The sequence below is a fragment of the Myxocyprinus asiaticus genome, chromosome 40 (genome assembly GCF_019703515.2).
Source record: "Myxocyprinus asiaticus isolate MX2 ecotype Aquarium Trade chromosome 40, UBuf_Myxa_2, whole genome shotgun sequence".
Taxonomy (NCBI): Eukaryota; Metazoa; Chordata; class Actinopteri; order Cypriniformes; family Catostomidae; genus Myxocyprinus; species Myxocyprinus asiaticus.
The window spans coordinates 6,234,692-6,253,048 of record NC_059383.1 but is presented as its reverse complement, the minus strand read 5'-3'; the positions used below and the strand labels follow the sequence as shown (position 1 = coordinate 6,253,048).

The 18,357-nt window shown below is 38.3% G+C and overlaps 1 protein-coding gene across 4 annotated transcripts in view; it reads right to left on the bottom strand.

The window, feature by feature from the left end:
- Positions 1-4,807: 4,807 nt before the first annotated feature.
- The window catches only part of LOC127430671 (serine/threonine-protein kinase 32A-like), a 124,602-nt gene continuing 111,052 nt past the window's right edge, over positions 4,808-18,357 (bottom strand). For 3 of the 4 annotated variants that reach the window (XM_051680618.1, XM_051680615.1, XM_051680617.1), the window contains exons 9-13: positions 17,891-18,007; positions 12,180-12,305; positions 11,722-11,850; positions 7,790-7,854; positions 4,809-5,662 (exon numbers count right to left, since the gene is read on the bottom strand). In XM_051680618.1, the coding sequence (XP_051536578.1) occupies positions 5,545-5,662; positions 7,790-7,854; positions 11,722-11,850; positions 12,180-12,305; positions 17,891-18,007 (555 nt within the window). In that variant the 3' untranslated portion in view covers positions 4,809-5,544. Of the gene's footprint in view, positions 5,663-7,789; positions 7,855-11,721; positions 11,851-12,179; positions 12,306-17,890; positions 18,008-18,357 lie in introns of all 4 variants that reach the window. The other variant, XM_051680619.1, reaches the window with a different exon arrangement.

Genomic DNA, 18,357 nt, shown 5'->3' with positions numbered 1-18,357 from the left:
ACCTTCAGGCATTTTGGAATTGCTCCCAATGATGAACCAGACTTGTGGAGGTCCACAATTGTTTTTTTGAGGCTGATTTCTTTTGATTTTCCCATAATGTCAAGCAAAGAGGCACTGAGTTTGAAGGTAGGCCTTAAAATACATCCACAGGTACACCTCCAATAGACTCCAATTAGCCTATCAGAAGCTAATTGGCTAATTGCCTAAGTTAATTTAGTGTATGTAAACTTCTGACCCTCTGGAATTGTGATATTGTCAATTAAAAGTGAAACAATCTGTCTGTAAACAATTGTTGGAAAAATTACTCATGTCATGCACAAAGTAGATGTCCTAAACGACTTGCCAAAACTATAGTTTGCTAATATGAAATCTGTAGAGTGGTTAAAAAATGTGTACACGAATGACTGCACTGCAAAAGACCACTTTGTTAAGCTCCTGAAGTGTGCAGAGGACACCACGGTCATTGGCCTCATCCACAAGAGTGACGAGTCTGCATACAGATGGGAAGTTGAACAGCTGGCTGTCTGGTGCGGTCACAACAACCTTGATGATAGTGGACTTCAGGAGAAATCACCCTACAATCCCCCCCTCACCATCCTGAACAGCACTGTGGCAGCAGTGGAGTCATTCAGGTTCCTGGGCTCTACCATCTCTCAGGACCTGAAGTGGGACACACACATAAACTCCATTGTGAAGAAGGCTCAGCAGAGGTTGTACTTCCTTCGCCAGCTGAGGAAGTTCAACCTGCCACGGGATCTGCTGACTCAGTTCTACTCAGCCATCATTGAGTCGGTCCTGTGTACATCTATAACTCTCTGGTTTGGTTCAGCCACCAAATCAGACAGAAGGAAACTATAACGGACAGTCAGGACTGCTGAGAGGATTAGTGGTGCCCCCCTGCCCACCCTCCAAGACCTGAGGAAATGTGCAGGTAGAATCACTCTGGACCCCACACTCCCTGCCCACTCCATTTTTGAACTGTTGCCCTCTGGCCGGCGGTACAAAGCACTCCAGGACATCCAGGCACAAGAACAGTTTTTACCCTCAGGCCATTTTCCACATGAACAATGAAACTGCCTTCAGGACTCCCATAGTACAATAATGTATAAATATCTCATGTACATATGCCATTCTATGTTATATGCCCTATTATGTCTATTTATACTCTTACTTTGTTTTATATTCTGTGTCTCACTGTAATGTTTTGTGTGCACTTGCTTGTTTCTCCTATCACCAAAAAAATGTCCTTGTATACGTGAGCACACTTGGCAATGAAGCTCATTCTGATTCTGATTCTGATTTCCATCCACAGAACTGATGCTCACTGGATTTTCTTTCTTTTTTTCTTTCTTTTTTTTTTTTGGCACTATTTGGAGTAAATTCTAGAGACTGTTGTGCATGAAAATCCCAGGAGATCAGCATACTTAATCAAAAATACTTAAACCAGCCCATCTGGCAAATTTTTTCCCCATTCTGATGGTTGATGTGAACATTAAGTGAAGCTCCTGACCCATATCTGAATGATTTTATGCACTGCACTGCTGCCACATGATTGGCTGATTAGATAATCGCATGGATGATTGTTGGTGCCAGACAGGTTTGAATATTTCTGTAACAATCATCCATGCGATTATCTAATCAGCTAATAGTGTTGCAGCAGTGCAGTGTATAAAATCATTCAGATACGGGTCAGGAGCTTTGGTTAATGTTCACATCAACCATCAGAATCGGGAAAAAATGTGATCTCAGTGATTGACCGTGGCATGATTGTTGGTGCCAGACGGGCTGGTTTGAGTATTTCTGTAACTGCTGAACTCCTGGGATTTTCAACCACAACAGTGTTTAGAGTTTACTCAGAATCAAGATGCCCCATGGCATTGGGCAGCAAACTTTTTTTCTCTAATTTAATATCAAGTCATTAATAGTCGTAAATTACATGTTTATTAAAAACAATGTCATTTCAAATTAACAATTAGAACAAAGGAATAGTTCACCCAAAAATGAAAATTCTCTCATCATTTACTTACCCTCATGCCATCCCGGATGTGTATAACTTTCTTTCTTATGCAGAACACAAATGAAGATTTTTAGAACAATATCTCAGCTCTGTTGGTCCTTACAATGTAAGTGAATGGTGACCAGAAATCAGAAGGTCCAAAAAGCACATATGGCAGCACAAAAGTAATCCATAAGACTCCACTGGTTAAATCCATATCTTCTGAAGCGATGTGATAGGTGTGGGTGAGAAAGAGATCAATATTGAAGTCCCTTTTTTTTTTTTTTAAATAAATCTCCATCTTTGACCAGCCCCAATTAGTAGGTGGCTGAATGTGAAAGTGAAAATCACTTCCACATTCAAAGTGTTCATTAACGGACTTAAAATGGATCTGTTCTCACCCACACCTATCATACACCTGTCCACCCCTATCATGGCAACACATAGCTCCAATTGTGCCTGGTTCATAGCTCCAATGCCATCATTAAGTTTGCTGATGACACGACGGTGGTAGGACTGATCACTGACAATGACGAAGCAGCCTACAGAGAGGAGGTGCCCACTCTGACACACTGGAGCACAACCTCTCCCTCAACGTCAGTAAGACAAAGGAGCTTGTGGTGGACTTCAGAAGAAAGGACAGAGAACACAGTCCCATCACCATCAATGGAGCACCAGTGGAGAGAGTCAGCAGCTTCAAGTTCCTGGGTGTCCACATCTCTGAGGAACTCACATGGTCCATCCACACTGAAGTCGTTGTGAAGAAGGCTCATCAGTGCCTCTTCTTCCTGAGACGGCTGAGGAAGTTTGGAATGAACCGCCACATCCTCACACGGTTCTACACCTGCACTGTAGTGAGCATCCTGACTGGCTGCATCTCCGCCTGGTACGGCAATAGCACCGCCCACAACCGCAAAGCACAGCAAAGGGTGGTGCGAACTGCCAGACACATCATCGGAGGTGAGCTTCCCTCCCTCCAGGAAATATATACAAGGCGGTGTGTGAAAAAAGCTCAGAGGATCATTAGAGACTCCAGCCACCCGAGTCATGGGCTGTTCTCACTGCTACCATCAGGCAGGCGGTATCGCAGCATCAGGACCCGCACCAGCCGTCTCATGACAGCTTCTTCCCCCAAGCAATCAGACTTTTGAACTCTTGATCTCCCACGATCAAAATACAACAGCACTGCACTTTATTACCCTATTTATTATATACTCTTATATCTCAACCGGACTGTCATAAATTATATTATTATTATTATATTATATTCTCTCTTAACAACTGACTATCAACCGACAGCCTGAATGTCAATACAGTACAATACTGTACATTCTATATATACTATATATACTTTTTTTATATATTTTTATTTTTATTTTTATTGAATAATGTGTATCTATATAGTGCGTATTGTATACTGTACAGTGTATGTTATTATTTGTGTATTGTTGTATGTAATTATGTGTATATTAGACTTTAAATTGTGCTGTGTTAATTTGATGTTATTGTAAATTGGTATATGTCTCATCACTGTCACGACTGCTATGTTGATCGGAACTGCATCCAAGAATTTCACACACCATTGCACTTGTGTATATGGCTGCGTGACAATAAAGTGATTTGATTTGATTTGATTTGATATCGCTTCTGAAGTCATGGATGAAACCACTGGAGTCGTATAGATTACATTTATGCTGCCTTTATGTGCTTTTTGGACCTTCAAAGTTCTGGTCACCATTCACTTGCATTGTATGGACCTACAGAGCTGAAATATTCTTCTAAAAATCCTCATTTGTGTTCTGCAGAAGAAAGAAAGTCACACACATCTGGGATGGCATGAGGGTGAGTAAATGATGATAGAATTTCCATTTTTGGGTGAACTGTCCCTTTAACCCAACGTTACCAAAGCAACAATAAATAAATAAATAAAAATCATATGCCCTGGGGAGATACTCATCTCACAACACTACTCATGGGCCCCAAGAGCATTATTAACAAACACAGTTATGAAATTCTAAAACGGACAAACAACAGCAGCAACTTAACGAACTAGCACGTCTTTCCCTTGCATCTTCTTCCAAATATTCTCGTTTTTAAACTTGTAAAATAACCATCCAATCAGAAGGCGTCGTCAAGCTGGTGACGTATAGACAACTTTCGTCCAATCATTTGACGTCTAATTACAACAGTAAGTAACTGATATACAGTATGCTGTGACAATATTTTTTGGATTTAATTTATTCATTGGTATGAAATAAATGGCTCACGTAGAGTGTGCATCATCTGTATTATCACCCTGTATACTGTATGTCTAGCATATGTTGCTACTTTCTAATATGATATAAACTGATTTTGATGGGGTTACGTACAGTGTGTCCAAGGGATCAGTGGATAAAAGCATGAAACAGCAAAATAATAAACCTTTAAATAAGGTAAATACATATCTATCTATCTCTCTATCTATCATTTTGTCATGTTTAAGTTAAATATATTTATTATATTGCTATCTGTTATACTTCATAAAAAAAAATAAAAAAAATGTTGCATGACCTGCCACTAGAAGGCGATATTGCATCATTCTGGGCAAATAGGAAAAACTGGGAATGAGATTTCATATATATATATATATATATTTTTTTTTTTCTTTTAATTAATTATTTATTTATTTATTTTATTTTTATTTTTTTTTGCTCTAAACAATTCTATTATACTATTAAATTGATCTGCCAAATACACCTCAGGTGAAAACACGTAATTATCTTGACCTAAAACGTAAACATCAGATTGCACTTTTTAACAAATGATCCAGAAACAGCCTCAGTGAATGTTTATGAGTCAGAGTTGTCAGATGATGCTATTAAAGTATTTTATTACAGTATCTGTGCTGTGCATTTGTGATTTCGTCAAAATCTTCTACAGCTGCACAACGAGATCCAGCTATGAATCTCCAAAACTGTTGCAGGCCTGACAAGCCAAACAAATGAAAAAACACAATGAATGAATGTATGTGCAGCACATTAAGGTTCACATTTACGTATTCTTACAATTAATCACATAGGCATAATGATGCAAAATATAATTTGCATTCTATTCTATGCATTTGTGTGTTAACAAGAGCAGCTTTATAAATAACAGAAATTCTTGAGCATTAAATCTTCATGTGCCTCCAAGCGCATTAGTGAATTCCATCAAACTAGTAAGGCACACAATTAAATGATGGTTGTAACGTCTCTAGTTTAAAAAAATAATCATTATTCAATATCTTTTTCTTCAGTTTATTTATTTGTGATTGTGTAGTATTCAGTCTATGCTAGTTTTTAATGTAGAAATGTCAGTTCTTTGTTCTAGGCCTAATGCATGGGGTCACACTGGGTTCACATACCCCTGAGTCCTGAGTTTCTATGATATTCCAGTGTCTATGTTTAAAGATTCCCTCTTCCGTATGGATTTCTCATGCATTTCTTTGGAGTCCATGGAAGCTCCAGTGGGCCATGAGCTCAGCTGTTAGCTTAGAGTGAAGGAAAGTTTGGTGTCCCTCTATCCCAATGCTAACTTGATGAACATGGATCTGTAGACATGTTGTTGTTCTGTCCATCTTGAACGGCTTTGTGTGTCTCCTCTGTGTTGAGGTTGCTTGTCTCAGTGTCCACTTTGGTTTTTCTTGACCTCCAAAACAAAGACAGGACAAAATTTTAGTAAATAAAAAGTTTCACATTACAGGAAATATTTACATATCACATGTGATATCAGCATATATTATGGTAAAAGACTGATACATTGTCATGAATCTATATCAAAATAGAGTTCTTAATTTATGGATAAATATTGATGAATATCGGTATATATTTTAGAATTCCAACTGCAGTTTCCTTTTAAAATAAATTTCAAGGAGTTAAGTTGTTAACTAATGAAACAGCAAGTCCCTGAATAAGCAGCTCCAACATGATAATTGTCTTAAAACATGATCACAATAAAGGTATATATATATATGAATAAATGTGTTAAATAATTATGATATGACATATTATTATATTATCCATCTATCCATCCATATTCTATAGCCGCTTGTCCTCTATAGGGTCGCATGTAGTGCTGGCGCCTATCCCAGCTGTCTCGGGCTGAAGGCAGGGAAACACCCTAGACAGGTGGCCAGTCCAACACAGGGCTTATTATAATATTATGATATATATTATTTTAATTAGTGTATGTCACTTGACTAATAATGAACTGGAAATTTTAAGTGTACACAAAGTTTGACCATTTCAAAAAATAAATAAAATATATATAAAAATAATCTACCACATTTAAAATACTTAAAAATGTGTCTAATGTCTATTAGCTTCAAATTATTTAATCAAGAGATATATTCAAAAAAAGTATTTAAGGTCTATCATATATTTGCACATTTAAAATGAAAAAAAAAAAAAAAAAAAATATCTGGGCATCACTTGGGTGGGTTGACCCATATCCCAACTGCTACTGAGTTGTAAACACATGCATATCTGACTCTAGGTGGTGCTATAATAAGCACATTTATGTTTTTGCTAATACCTCCAAAATAATTTTGATTCGTCAAAGCACTGCGGATTTATGAACCAATGAAGTGTTTGCCCGTGACCAATTTTCACTTATTGACCTATCTATTAAATGCAAAGTCCAAACATAACGAAACTTGGTAAACTTCAATGCTAAGACGTTTTGAGGATGCACACCAAATTTTGACTAATTCTGCCAATAAGGGGCACTATATCTAAAAAAAAAATAAAATAACTCTGCAACTGTTGCATCAAGGAAGTTGAAACTTGACATGCATTTTCTTTGGTTCAAGAGCTAACATATCCTTAAAATATTGATTGATACACTGACAGACAAAAATTGCCACCAGCAGCCAATAAAATTTTGGCAGCTAATAACTTAAATTGTGAAAGGCTGATAATTATGAAATTTGGCATATATGTACATATATGTCTGCATGAGGCAGTGTACCACATTTCGTGAGAATTGACTACATGATGGTGCTATAATGAGCCAATTTAAGTTTTTGGTAATACTCTGGAATGGTCAGGACTAGAATGAAAAATTGTTTCCAAAGGAAATTTCCTTCAGTGCCCCCAAATCAATCAGTCATGTGGATTTCCATTTTTGCCACACAAAAAAACAAACAAACAAAAAAAAAAAAAAAAAAAACACTAAAATTGAGCTCCTCTGTTTTGAACAGCATGTCAAATATGTTTACCTTAATACCCTGCAGGACTATATGTACCTGCAAACTCATGAATGACTAATTGGTCTGTATCTTGTGAACACAATAGCCAAACCTGACAAAACTTTGTACACATGACATGGGCAACATAACATTCTGAGGGCACATGCCAAATGTAATCAATTTCTGATGCTAGGGGGGCGCTATAACTTGAGAAAATCCTAATTGTGCAACTGTGATCAAAGCAGTTGAATTTTGACACTAAAACAACTTTGTCCACGGCATCCACAGGATCTATTCTGTCAAATTTGTCTATTTTGGTCATCTTCTTTTCACATGTGCTTGGACCCTAATAATTGCAGCTTAAGGCTATATTCTCAGTTGTTTTTATACCCTCGGAGAAGGTGCATCTGAAAGTCTAATCTATTTAGGTGAGACTGTTTAGTACAAAACCTGCCACCTAGTTCCATTCAATCCAAAAACACCTTGGGTACTGATGTATTAAACTGCATGTGCATTAAAGACAGATTTTTAAATAAGAGTGAGATGTCCCATAACAGATTTTTAGTATAACCAGAATGTTTTCTTACTTTTCTCTGTTGAAGACGATGAAGTCTCTTTTGACACTCTCCAAGCGCTGTTGGATTAGCCCATTCTGTAAAATCAAAAGAAAATTCAGTTTATACATATTAAATACTTTAAAGTGATTGGCTTAAGAAGGTAGGGCAACAAAAGTAATTGCAGCTAAAATTACTGATTTTTTTGTTTAGTCATGAAACTCTTTGTGGCCCAAGCTGTTAGGTCCTTTGAACATTTAATCTGTTAGCCAATCAACTTGCATACTCTTTCTTTGTCTAACATTAAAATGCCTCATTTGTTTGTAGGTAAACCAGTTTCACTGCAGCACTCTACGAGAGTTTTTCCTCTATAACCCTCCTCCTCCCCAGCACCACCGGTCCAGATCTGCATCAAGGGGATTGTATGTATGTCTAATTGTGCAGCAGCAGTATCTTCCAGTACATGCTCGACACAGCACATTTAGGTATTTTCTAACAGTAGCAAGTCTTCGTGAAATGAAATAAGTAATGAGAGGCTGTGTGTTGCAGTGATTATTGTGATTATGTGATTATTTCCACCAAGTCATACAGTTCAATAGCCTAACTGGAGGCTGTTTACAGATAAGTTACATAGTGACTAGCTGCATTAACATATAGAACTAGAACAAGTAGTAACAGGTGCGCGTTTATCTTTATTTGAAAGCAGCCCATCGAATTAGAATTTAGAGTTGGAAATATCAGTCTTATAGAGTAACATTAATATGTGTAGCTGTGAAGAAATCTTGTACAAGCTCTTCCACAGTGTTGTGTTGTTTTTTCAGGTCAACAGAGCTACAGTGCAGTTGTTTCAGATAAGTGAGGTATAATCAGTTTGACTGAAGCTTCCAGAATGAACTTTAAATGCATGTCCAGAAAACGAGACTACACGTGTTACAACAGCAGGATGCCGAAAGCCCAGAGAAAAAAGACAAAACAGCAGAAACAGGCCCCAGAGAGCTGTGAATATGCCCAAATTCATGTAAAGCAACAAGAAAAGAGATGTGATGCACAGACAAGGTGTTTGCTTGCATTATAATTGTGTGTAGTCATGACTTTGGGTGTCATTAGACATCAGCAGTAGTGTTGTTTAGTGCTTACTTTAGCAACCCCAGCCATGCAACTGCAGGATTTAAACACGCAAGCACAGAGATTTCCTTGAGTAAGCGTGACTAATGCTTAGTGTGCTACTATTTAGCAGAAGGCATATATCTGACGTTCATACACCATCCAATAACAGAGCTGTTTGAAACATAATCACACACTGCAGCTGAATACACATTACATTGTTTGATATTTTACAGAGGACAATCTAATAGTATATAACATATGTAGACAGCCATTGCTTATTCTATTATTAGAGGCCAAGTACTGAAGGTGCGGAGCCTCTATTGTATCTGTTATTGTTGTTCTTTTTCTGAGTATTATTAAACTTTTATCTATATTTACCGTAGTATAACTCTTCTAGTCTATGGCATAGATCTGCATGGTATTAAGTTGTGAAATTTGGCACACTGGTAGGTGAGAGTCTGAACATTCCTTGTGGCAAATTTGGAGTCTCTTACTCAAACCCTCTAGGGCCACCAACAGTTTAAATTTGCATGTTATTTTATGCATATAACTTTTCAACCGGATGGCCAAGAAACAAAATAATTTTTTCCTCCGATTTTACTTTTTACTTTGGGTCATGCTGAGTAACACTGGTCAAGAAATTAGCCAAACAGTTCTCGTGCATCGCATCATTGAATTTGCCGACAAGATACCAAAAAGGATCCGAGGCTGTATCTCGGCAATGCTTTAATTTATCGATTTGAAATTTTGCATGTTTCATAGCATTTATATTATTAGAAGTACTTTGTAGTTTTCAAATCGTTTTTTTCCTCAAACCATGCTGTGTAATTAAATATACTTCCAACAGATCTGATGTCGTTCTTGGCCCTGTAAATGCTGCTTGCAGGTATGTGTATATTTTCAGTTATAATTATTTATTATTATTAAAACTTTTATATGTATTTATTTCTCTTTTACAAGAGAAATCTGGTAAGAATGGCAGAAACCAGATTTCTGGGGGGGTCAAAGAGAGCGGGGAGGGGCTCACTGCCGACCGCCTGGAGCAGGAGAACCACTGCCAGGGGTGGAGGAGACCCCTACCATCCACCAAAACACGGCGGGGCCTTCAGTTCTCTCTCCAACTGTCGCTCCGTGTTGGCATTTCCCTCTCTTTTTTGTTGTTGTTGTTTTTCCCTCCCCTTGTCTCCCTCCCAGGTCCGAGAAGGTGGGCAGGTGGGGCCGGAAGGGGGGGGGGGGGGGGGTAATGTACGTCATGAAGGGAAAGGAGGGAGGAGTGTGGCAAGGAGGAGGGCGGGGCCGGGCCATGATGACGCACACCCAGTCCCTAATCAGGCTAATCAAGCCGACGAGAGGGATAAAGGCCACCGGAGGCGGCAGTTCGGGAGAGAGAGAGCTACAGGCAGCTGCCCTGTATGCGTTTATGTTTGTGTGTTTTTGTTTAATTAAATATTACTTTGATGCTTCATCCGGTTCTCGCCTCCTCCTTTCCATTTTATCCCGTTACATGCTGTTAATGCCAAATATCATAATATTAATCACAATTTATTATTTGTATCTACTGACAGCCCTAGTTTTAAAAATCATATATAACTGTTTTCACTATGCAGAATTTCTAATACTCAGTAATGCTATAAGCGGGAGAGCTCACACTGAGGGAACGGAAGTGGATTTACACTGAACATACTGTACACTGAACTCCAGAAATGGAGGGTGGAATGTGAGCTGTAGGATGTGCCTATTTATTTTTTTCTCACAACAAGAGTTCAGTTTTCTGCTGCATTTATCTGTGATTGGATTGCGATTATTTCTCCATATATTACAAACTTCAGTGGGAGGAGAGCACTGAGCAGCAGACAGGACAGGAAGTGAGTGGGAGGACGTTTGAGATGTGGAGAGAGAGAGAAAGCGAGATAGAGAGAGAGTCAGAAGCAGACATTAGGACAATGCTGGTCATTCAATACTGATCTTCACTGCTTCAGAAAATGAACACGTACAGCACTAATTTGCCTCCACATTCATTAATTCTCCACACAAACACATCCATCCAGATTCACTTACTCATTCATTTAACAGCATTGTTTCACTGTTCATTCATTCATTCATGCATTCATTCATTCAATACCACAAACTCACCCATATACATTTACTCATTCAACACCATATTCAAACACACATCCAGATTCATTCATTCATCTTTCAACATCAAACATACAAACCCTTAAATATTAATTCATTCATATTTGCACCATAGATTCATTCATTCATAGCCTTCTCCACATATAAACATATGCAGTTTCATTAATGCATGCCTGCATTCATCCTTTCATTCATTCAATACCACAAACACGCTAATACAAATTAATTCATTAATTCATATATTTGAATATTAATTTCATAAATTCATACACACACCATGGATTCATTCATTCATAGCCTTTTCCACAGATACAATCCTGTGCTATACTAAAATACAACCAAATCTAAGATAGATTGATATATAGATAGATAGACAGATAGATAGATAGCATGTTTATCACGTAGCATGGCGTTGCTAACATGTTTTAGTACTTAGCTAGGCAATGCTAACACATTTTAGCTTTTGTCATCCAGTACAATAGGTGGCGATAATGCTCCTAAAGAGTTGATCGCCATTAAACAAGAAGAAGAGAGAAGACATTTTAGCATGTTGTTAGCATGTTGCTAGCAAGTTTTAGTGTTTCATGACCAAGAGGGAAATCTCATCTAATCTGAAGGTTGTATTTGGTAGAGTATTACAATCGTACACTAGATTTGACATGACTGTACGAGGTGTTCTGCAGTGAACAGATGGAGAAAGGTTACTCTAGGTAAGATGTTACCTGAGGAGATCCATCAGAGCCATTCTCTATCGTCTTCCTCGCCAACCTCTTCTTCTTCTTATGCAGTGGTTTGGATTCAAGTATCATCTCCTCCAGCTCAAATGCGGGGTCACAGTTGAGTCTCCGCCTCTGAAATCATACAAAAAAATTTATATATAACATTTTATTTTAGTGTGCTCACATGATCTGTGTGACTGCATGTTTATATCAGTCATGTGCATGTATACAGTATGTGTGGGCTTTTCCAAATTTTCAATCAAGCAGTTATGTTCTTTTCTTTTGACTGTGTGGCTAAATGTGGCTAACTGATACCTCTCTTTAAGTACTACAAAACTCCTTGGTTTTATAGCATATCCAGGTGCAAATCATTCATTTGGAATGTTTGTCCCCAATGTGTGAAGCATGCATATGCAAGTCTGTGTATTTACAGTGTGTAGGTGTGTGTTGTCTATACTCACATTAGGGAGAAAGCCTGGTGGGATTTGCTTGTTCAGCACAGCGTCCCAGTTAACATCAGAAAGGAAGTCCATGTCCTGGAGCTCCGACAGACAGGAAATCCTCTTCTGAGCAGCTACACACAACAACTGACAACAGCAGAACATAGGCTTTACAGTGCAATCATTCTTTGATTAATGATTTTATTAAATTTAAGCTACACAATGTAAATTTTGACCCTCTAGCAGTTGAAGCATTGAACTGCAAGTTACTTGCGGAGGAACATCATTTTGGTAATCACATGAGTTGGGCTTTGGCTCTGCTCTTCTGCATGGATGAAACTGATGGTTAGAGGAGCACCAGTGTAACCATGGTTACAGGTGATCATTAGGGGTGAGAAAAAGCATTGATGCATCGTGGTGCAATTCGATGCATCTGTTATGAAATTTAAGAATCGATTATCATTATAAATTAATACCCAATGTGTCCATCTCATATTACACGAACCTTCTCGCAACAGACACGGAGCGGAGCATGCAAGATTAAAGGGAATGAAAGCGCACTTTGAAATAAAGAAAGTTTATGCAGCCAAGTTCACCCCGTGAACCTATATAAGATAAAATGAATGGATGGATGGATATAGATAGTTCAGCTTTCTGTGTCATTATTTAAAACTGTTTGCATCCATTGACCAACACAAGTTCATTGTTGTTGCCTTCTTCCCCAATTGCGATATGTTAATATTGCTTTTGTATCTCCATAAAATGTGTAATTTCTCCATAAAACAGTTTAACCAAAAATGGCTTAAATAAATGTGACTGGTGGGCAGACATTGGCTGTGAACAAAAACACTCACTTGTTAATTCATTCTCTTTAGTGAATGCTACAGAATAGGGAGCAATTTCAGACTGTTCTGAAGGGAACTAACCAGTGGATTACAGTCACCTGTGATTGGTCAATGACATGCGGCAGCCACAAAAAGATAAATAAAAAAAAAATCTTTTGCAGTGAGTGCCGCAAACAGTCATGCGTGAAAATGCTATTTAATTCTTGTGAACGGGCTTGACAAGTGGAGGTGTCTCCATTTAGCCATCTGGCACCTTTTTGCCTATCCCACAATGAATGGGGAACTCACGGTTACCACATTCTGTGTTACCGCCTTTAAATGTTTTCACAAATCAGGCTCTATCTAAGGGGGCTTTCACACTGGGCACGTTTGCTGCAGTCCGATTCCGAGTGTGATTGTTCCTGGTGCCCCCCGCAGCTTTGGTCTGGTTTCACACTCACTTGATTCTATCGAACCCCGGTCCATTTGCGTCCATCTAACGTCATCACAAACACACATGGAGAACACAACATGACTCATCATACTTTTTATTTTTTTGTTATTTTGGTGCCATTATGCACAGCAGAGTGAACGACAACTGTGTATATGTGCGCTTCATGGTGTAACTCATCAGATGTCCAGGGGAAAGCGGCTTGCTGCTGCTCGCAAATGGCATTTTTTGAGGAGACAGCTGATTGCAAGGAATTCATTTGCATCTTTGTTTACACTGTACGCTTATGCTCGTGTCCAAGGTGAAGTTATCGCCACTGTCATCTCCTATTATACCCTGTATTTATAACCTATAATAGTATTTATAAGGTGTATAGATAGATAGATAGATGTCGTCATCGGCTAAAACGCATGCGCAGGTTAATTCCTTGTTAGAGCGATTCGTCACACCCCTAGTGATCATCTTATCAGAGCAAATGTCAATAATGACATCAAAACTCACCCCCTCCCATCAAAAAAATACATAAATAAATAGCAAAAGGAAGAAAAAGACAGATATCCAAAAAATATATCTTATTAGCAGGTACTGTAAGTAGCATATCTTCCACTGTTGTTTTGACTTATTGAAAACAATTATTTTAAAATAAATATTGTTACAAAAGTTAAGGCTGAACACGTGGCCTACACGTGGTCCCATTGTACATACTTTATGTGCGCTCTTGCGTTGCTCTGGCGGTTACAATCCTCACACCACAAGGTGGCGATAGGGTTTTCTCTATACCACGAATATTTGACTCTGTGGTGCGGTGTTTTATGAAGTCAAACAGCCATCCCAACATGTCCAAAATGACTGGATATCCATAGCTAGTTGCTGCATCTCCGCCTTTCCATTTCATCTTGGCTCAGACAAATCGGTCCCGTAGTTGTTTCCATTTTCTCTTTACAGTGTCGTTATCAGAATTTAGGGAAGCTGCAATTTCTTGCCAAGCATTTTCAATCGCTGTGTTAATCGAATGGAGAGGGAACGAGGGGTCGTAAATATGTTTGTATAATCTAACTTGTTCGGCAAGACTCTCCTCAAATTGCTGCTCCGTCATGACAGTTGTTGACTGAAAACAGAAAATTCACTCTAGCGCCCCTTGCGGCAACACCCAGAATGCAGCGCGTACTTGCGTTGGGTTATGAATTGAGCTCTAAATCGAGGAATCGAGCTTGCATAGCAAGATGCGTCTGCGTTCGCGTACTTGCTTGAAGTATGTTTGGGCCTTTAGGTGACGATGACATCAACATAACGATTGCTAGTCATATCAGATAAAGTCAAACGGTGGAAACTATTATAACTTAGTTAGCAGGCAAACAGACTAAGGTAGTAACTGGTTTAGAGATTGGCATTGTTACCAGCATAAAGTAAATTTTTTCCCATTGTCCTTCCTTTCTCGAAAATGAAATTGAAAGCACTGCAGCACCACAATCCATAATAAAATGCCCCATTAGAGTGGCTAAAGCTATCTAACTAACTACTGCACTAAGAGAGCTACTTGGCTAATTACCGGTCCAATAAATTATCTTACCTGTCGAGCAAGAAAAAGCCATCTCTGGGTCGGTTTTAAATCCTTTAAGATCTCGGAGTTGTTGCCACCTCTGAAAATCCAATCCGATGTAGTTTTGTGTTTTTTTTTATGGGCTCTGTCACTTTCCCTTTTTGCTTGCAGACTCTTCTCGGTTCGAGGTTTCTTTATTTTGAAAACGGGAGATTCCCCAGAGGCCTTTTGGAACGATCCATAGTAAATGTTGCTCATTTATTGTGGCTACAAGCTTTCAGCTTCAAACTACTACTACACCTATCACCTCACACATACACGCGCAGTGGTACCTCCGGACCTTCTTTTCTTTATTTACGGTAAACATGCACGGACGAATAATGGAAGTATGCAATTTCCCACCAAATCCGTCCCAACAACTCTAAAATATAAATCATTATTATAGGCTTACCATATTGAATCGGGCATAAACAAATTAACACAATTAATTACGCTATGAATGTCTATGAATTATCTGAAACATTATATTTACAATACATAATTTTTTATATATTGACTTCTTTTTATGGGAACACTTTTATCAAATATGTATATATGTGATTAATTGTGATTAATTTAATTAATTATCCTCAAATCATGTAATTAATTCAATAAAAAAATATATCAGTTGACAGCCCTAGTAATTATACAACAGTTAAATTTGATCCTCTTATCTGATTGGACAAGTGCCATTTCAAGAGTGCTGATGTTTAATATAATAGCACTGTGAGCAGAATGGAGTTGTGTGGTTTTGCCTGAAGCGAGGAGTGGGTTTTCTGAATGTCTAAACCTCCATGTTTTCTCTCGCTCCAGGATCATTTGGACCGAGTTTTTCAGCAATATTCGGTAATCAGTAAAAGGAAAACCCAGAGTGGAACTGGAGCGGAATGATTAAAGAACACTTTGAGCGTAATCGCCGACAATAGTTATGTTTCAATCCAAGTTACGAATTTTATTCATGCTCACAATCGGAATATTGCAAAAAGAATTTGCGAATAAAGCAACGTTTCCATCATGTGTTCAAGAGAACAAAATCGTCACTTCTGGGGAAATTGCCGCAAAATAGTAGTGAAAATGCAAGTTGAAGCCACTCTGGCTGTTTTATTATATGTAAAAAAATTACTTGTGGTTTAGACAAACATCATGCTTGCTATTGTATTTTTTATAAAAAATGTATCCCCTTTTCTCCCAGTTTGGAATGCCCAATTCCCACTACTTAGTAGGTCCTTGTGGTGGCGCGGTTACTCTGAGGACAAGTCTCAGTTGCCTCCGCTTCTGAGACAGTCAATCCACGCATCTTATCACGTGGCTTGTTGTGCACGACACCGCGGAGACTCACAGCATGCGGAGGTTCATGCTGCTATCCACGCACAACTTACCCCATTAAGAGCGAGAACCACTAATCGTGACCACGAGGAGGATACCCCATGTGACTCTACCCTCCTTAGCAACCGGGCCAATTTGGTTGCTTAGGAGACCTGGCTGGAATCACTCAGCAAGCCCTGGATTCGAACTCACGACTCCAGGGTTGGTAGTCAGCGTCAATACTCGGTGAGCTACCCAGGCCCCATGTTTGCTATTGTTTAGCGGCAGACGCCTTATGTCTGGGAGTGAAAGCAAGGTAATAGTAGCCAATCATTTCGATGATAGGCTTCGGCATTTCTGAATGACCAGAGCAACATTTAAGATGCAATGATATTGATGGTATCCTCTTAGTAAATTATGTATTCACAGGGCTTGTTGAGGCAATGTCATATGACTTCTTTAATGTGCATCTAAATTCCAATTTCAATTCTATAGGAATAAATTCAGTAAATATGTTTCCATCATAGTTTATGCACATGTTTTCTTATCAAATAAAATACATCCACCTCAAGTAAATATATACATTTTTTATGCACATTTTGGTGATTTTATAGAGTTTTTAGATTTTCGCATCTTGGTGTTGCCATCCAGCATTTTTTATGCGGTATACCAAAATTCACATAAAAATACGTGGATGGAAACCTAGCTATTGACACAGTCCAGTTTGTGCATTTTTTGGCGACACGCAAAGTTTGATGCTTTGGTTTCTTTTAAAGCTTTTTTCATTGGCAGAAAAACTATAAATGAAAATAATCGGTCAAATTTTGTCTAAAATATAAACTCTACATAAATTTCTTGTTTACAGAAATGTTGTATAAAAGCAATACAACATTTACAATTGTGCTGTTGTAGTGCTACAGCCCAATCACAGCCATGCAGATATTCAGTGCAACAGCACTCTTGCTCATGTGATATTGCTTTATTAATAAATAAAAATGTTATGACTGCATGCAGTTGAGGTGATTAAAGGAATATTCCGGGTTAATACAAGTTAAGCTCAATCAACAGCATTTGTGGCATAATGTTGATTACCACAAAAATTAATTTGGATACAGTGAGGCACTTACAATGGGGCCACTTTTTTGAGGGTTTAAAGGCAGAAATTTGGAACTTATAATTGTATAAAAGCACTAACATTAATTTCTCTATTAAAACTCATGTATCATTTGAGCTGTAAAGTTGTTTAAATCGCAATTTTTACAGTCGTTTTAGGGTTTTGGGGTTTGTTGACGTTGCAACGTCATGGCAACGAGGTTGTAAAATTGGCTATAACTTTACACGGAAAAGGTTAGTAAGTGTTTTTAACAGACTAAAATCATGTTAACACACATATTGTTTATGTCTTGTGGTTATACTTTTGAAACAGTGAGTCTTTTAATGTTCAAAAATTGGCCCCCGTTCACTTCCAGTGTAAGTGCCTCACTGGAACCAAGAATTTAGCTTTTTTTTTTTTTTTATGCCACAAATGCTGTTGATTGACCTTAATTTGTATTGAATATTCCTTTAATATTACCTGTCTTAAGAGGGATTTGATTTCTGGAGACCAGGCCGCCGGGTAACACGGGGGAAGCTTGTGGAAAGCTTGCAGGATTTCATTGGCTGATGTGTTGGCGCGCATGATGTATGGCCTCTAGAGAGGGAACACAGGGTGACATCAGCCAAACAGCTGCTGTTAAAGGTGTTTAATGGTAAATCACATCACTAATTAAATTATGACGGGGTCTAAAGGTAATGCTGAATTTTAAATTAGAAGTGCCTATGCCATTAAATCTTGTTAAAGCGATAAAAACAAATGACAAGTTTTCTTAATATTGTGTGATCTTTGAATTTTTCACGTTTCATTTGGGTCATCACTGGGATTATCTTTGAAAGAGTTTTGTTTGAGGTGCTTAGAAGCTAGTAAACAATGAGGGTGAGTAAACGATGACAGAATTTTTAGATTGGGGTGAACTTTCCCTCAAATACTGATCCCTAAGCAGA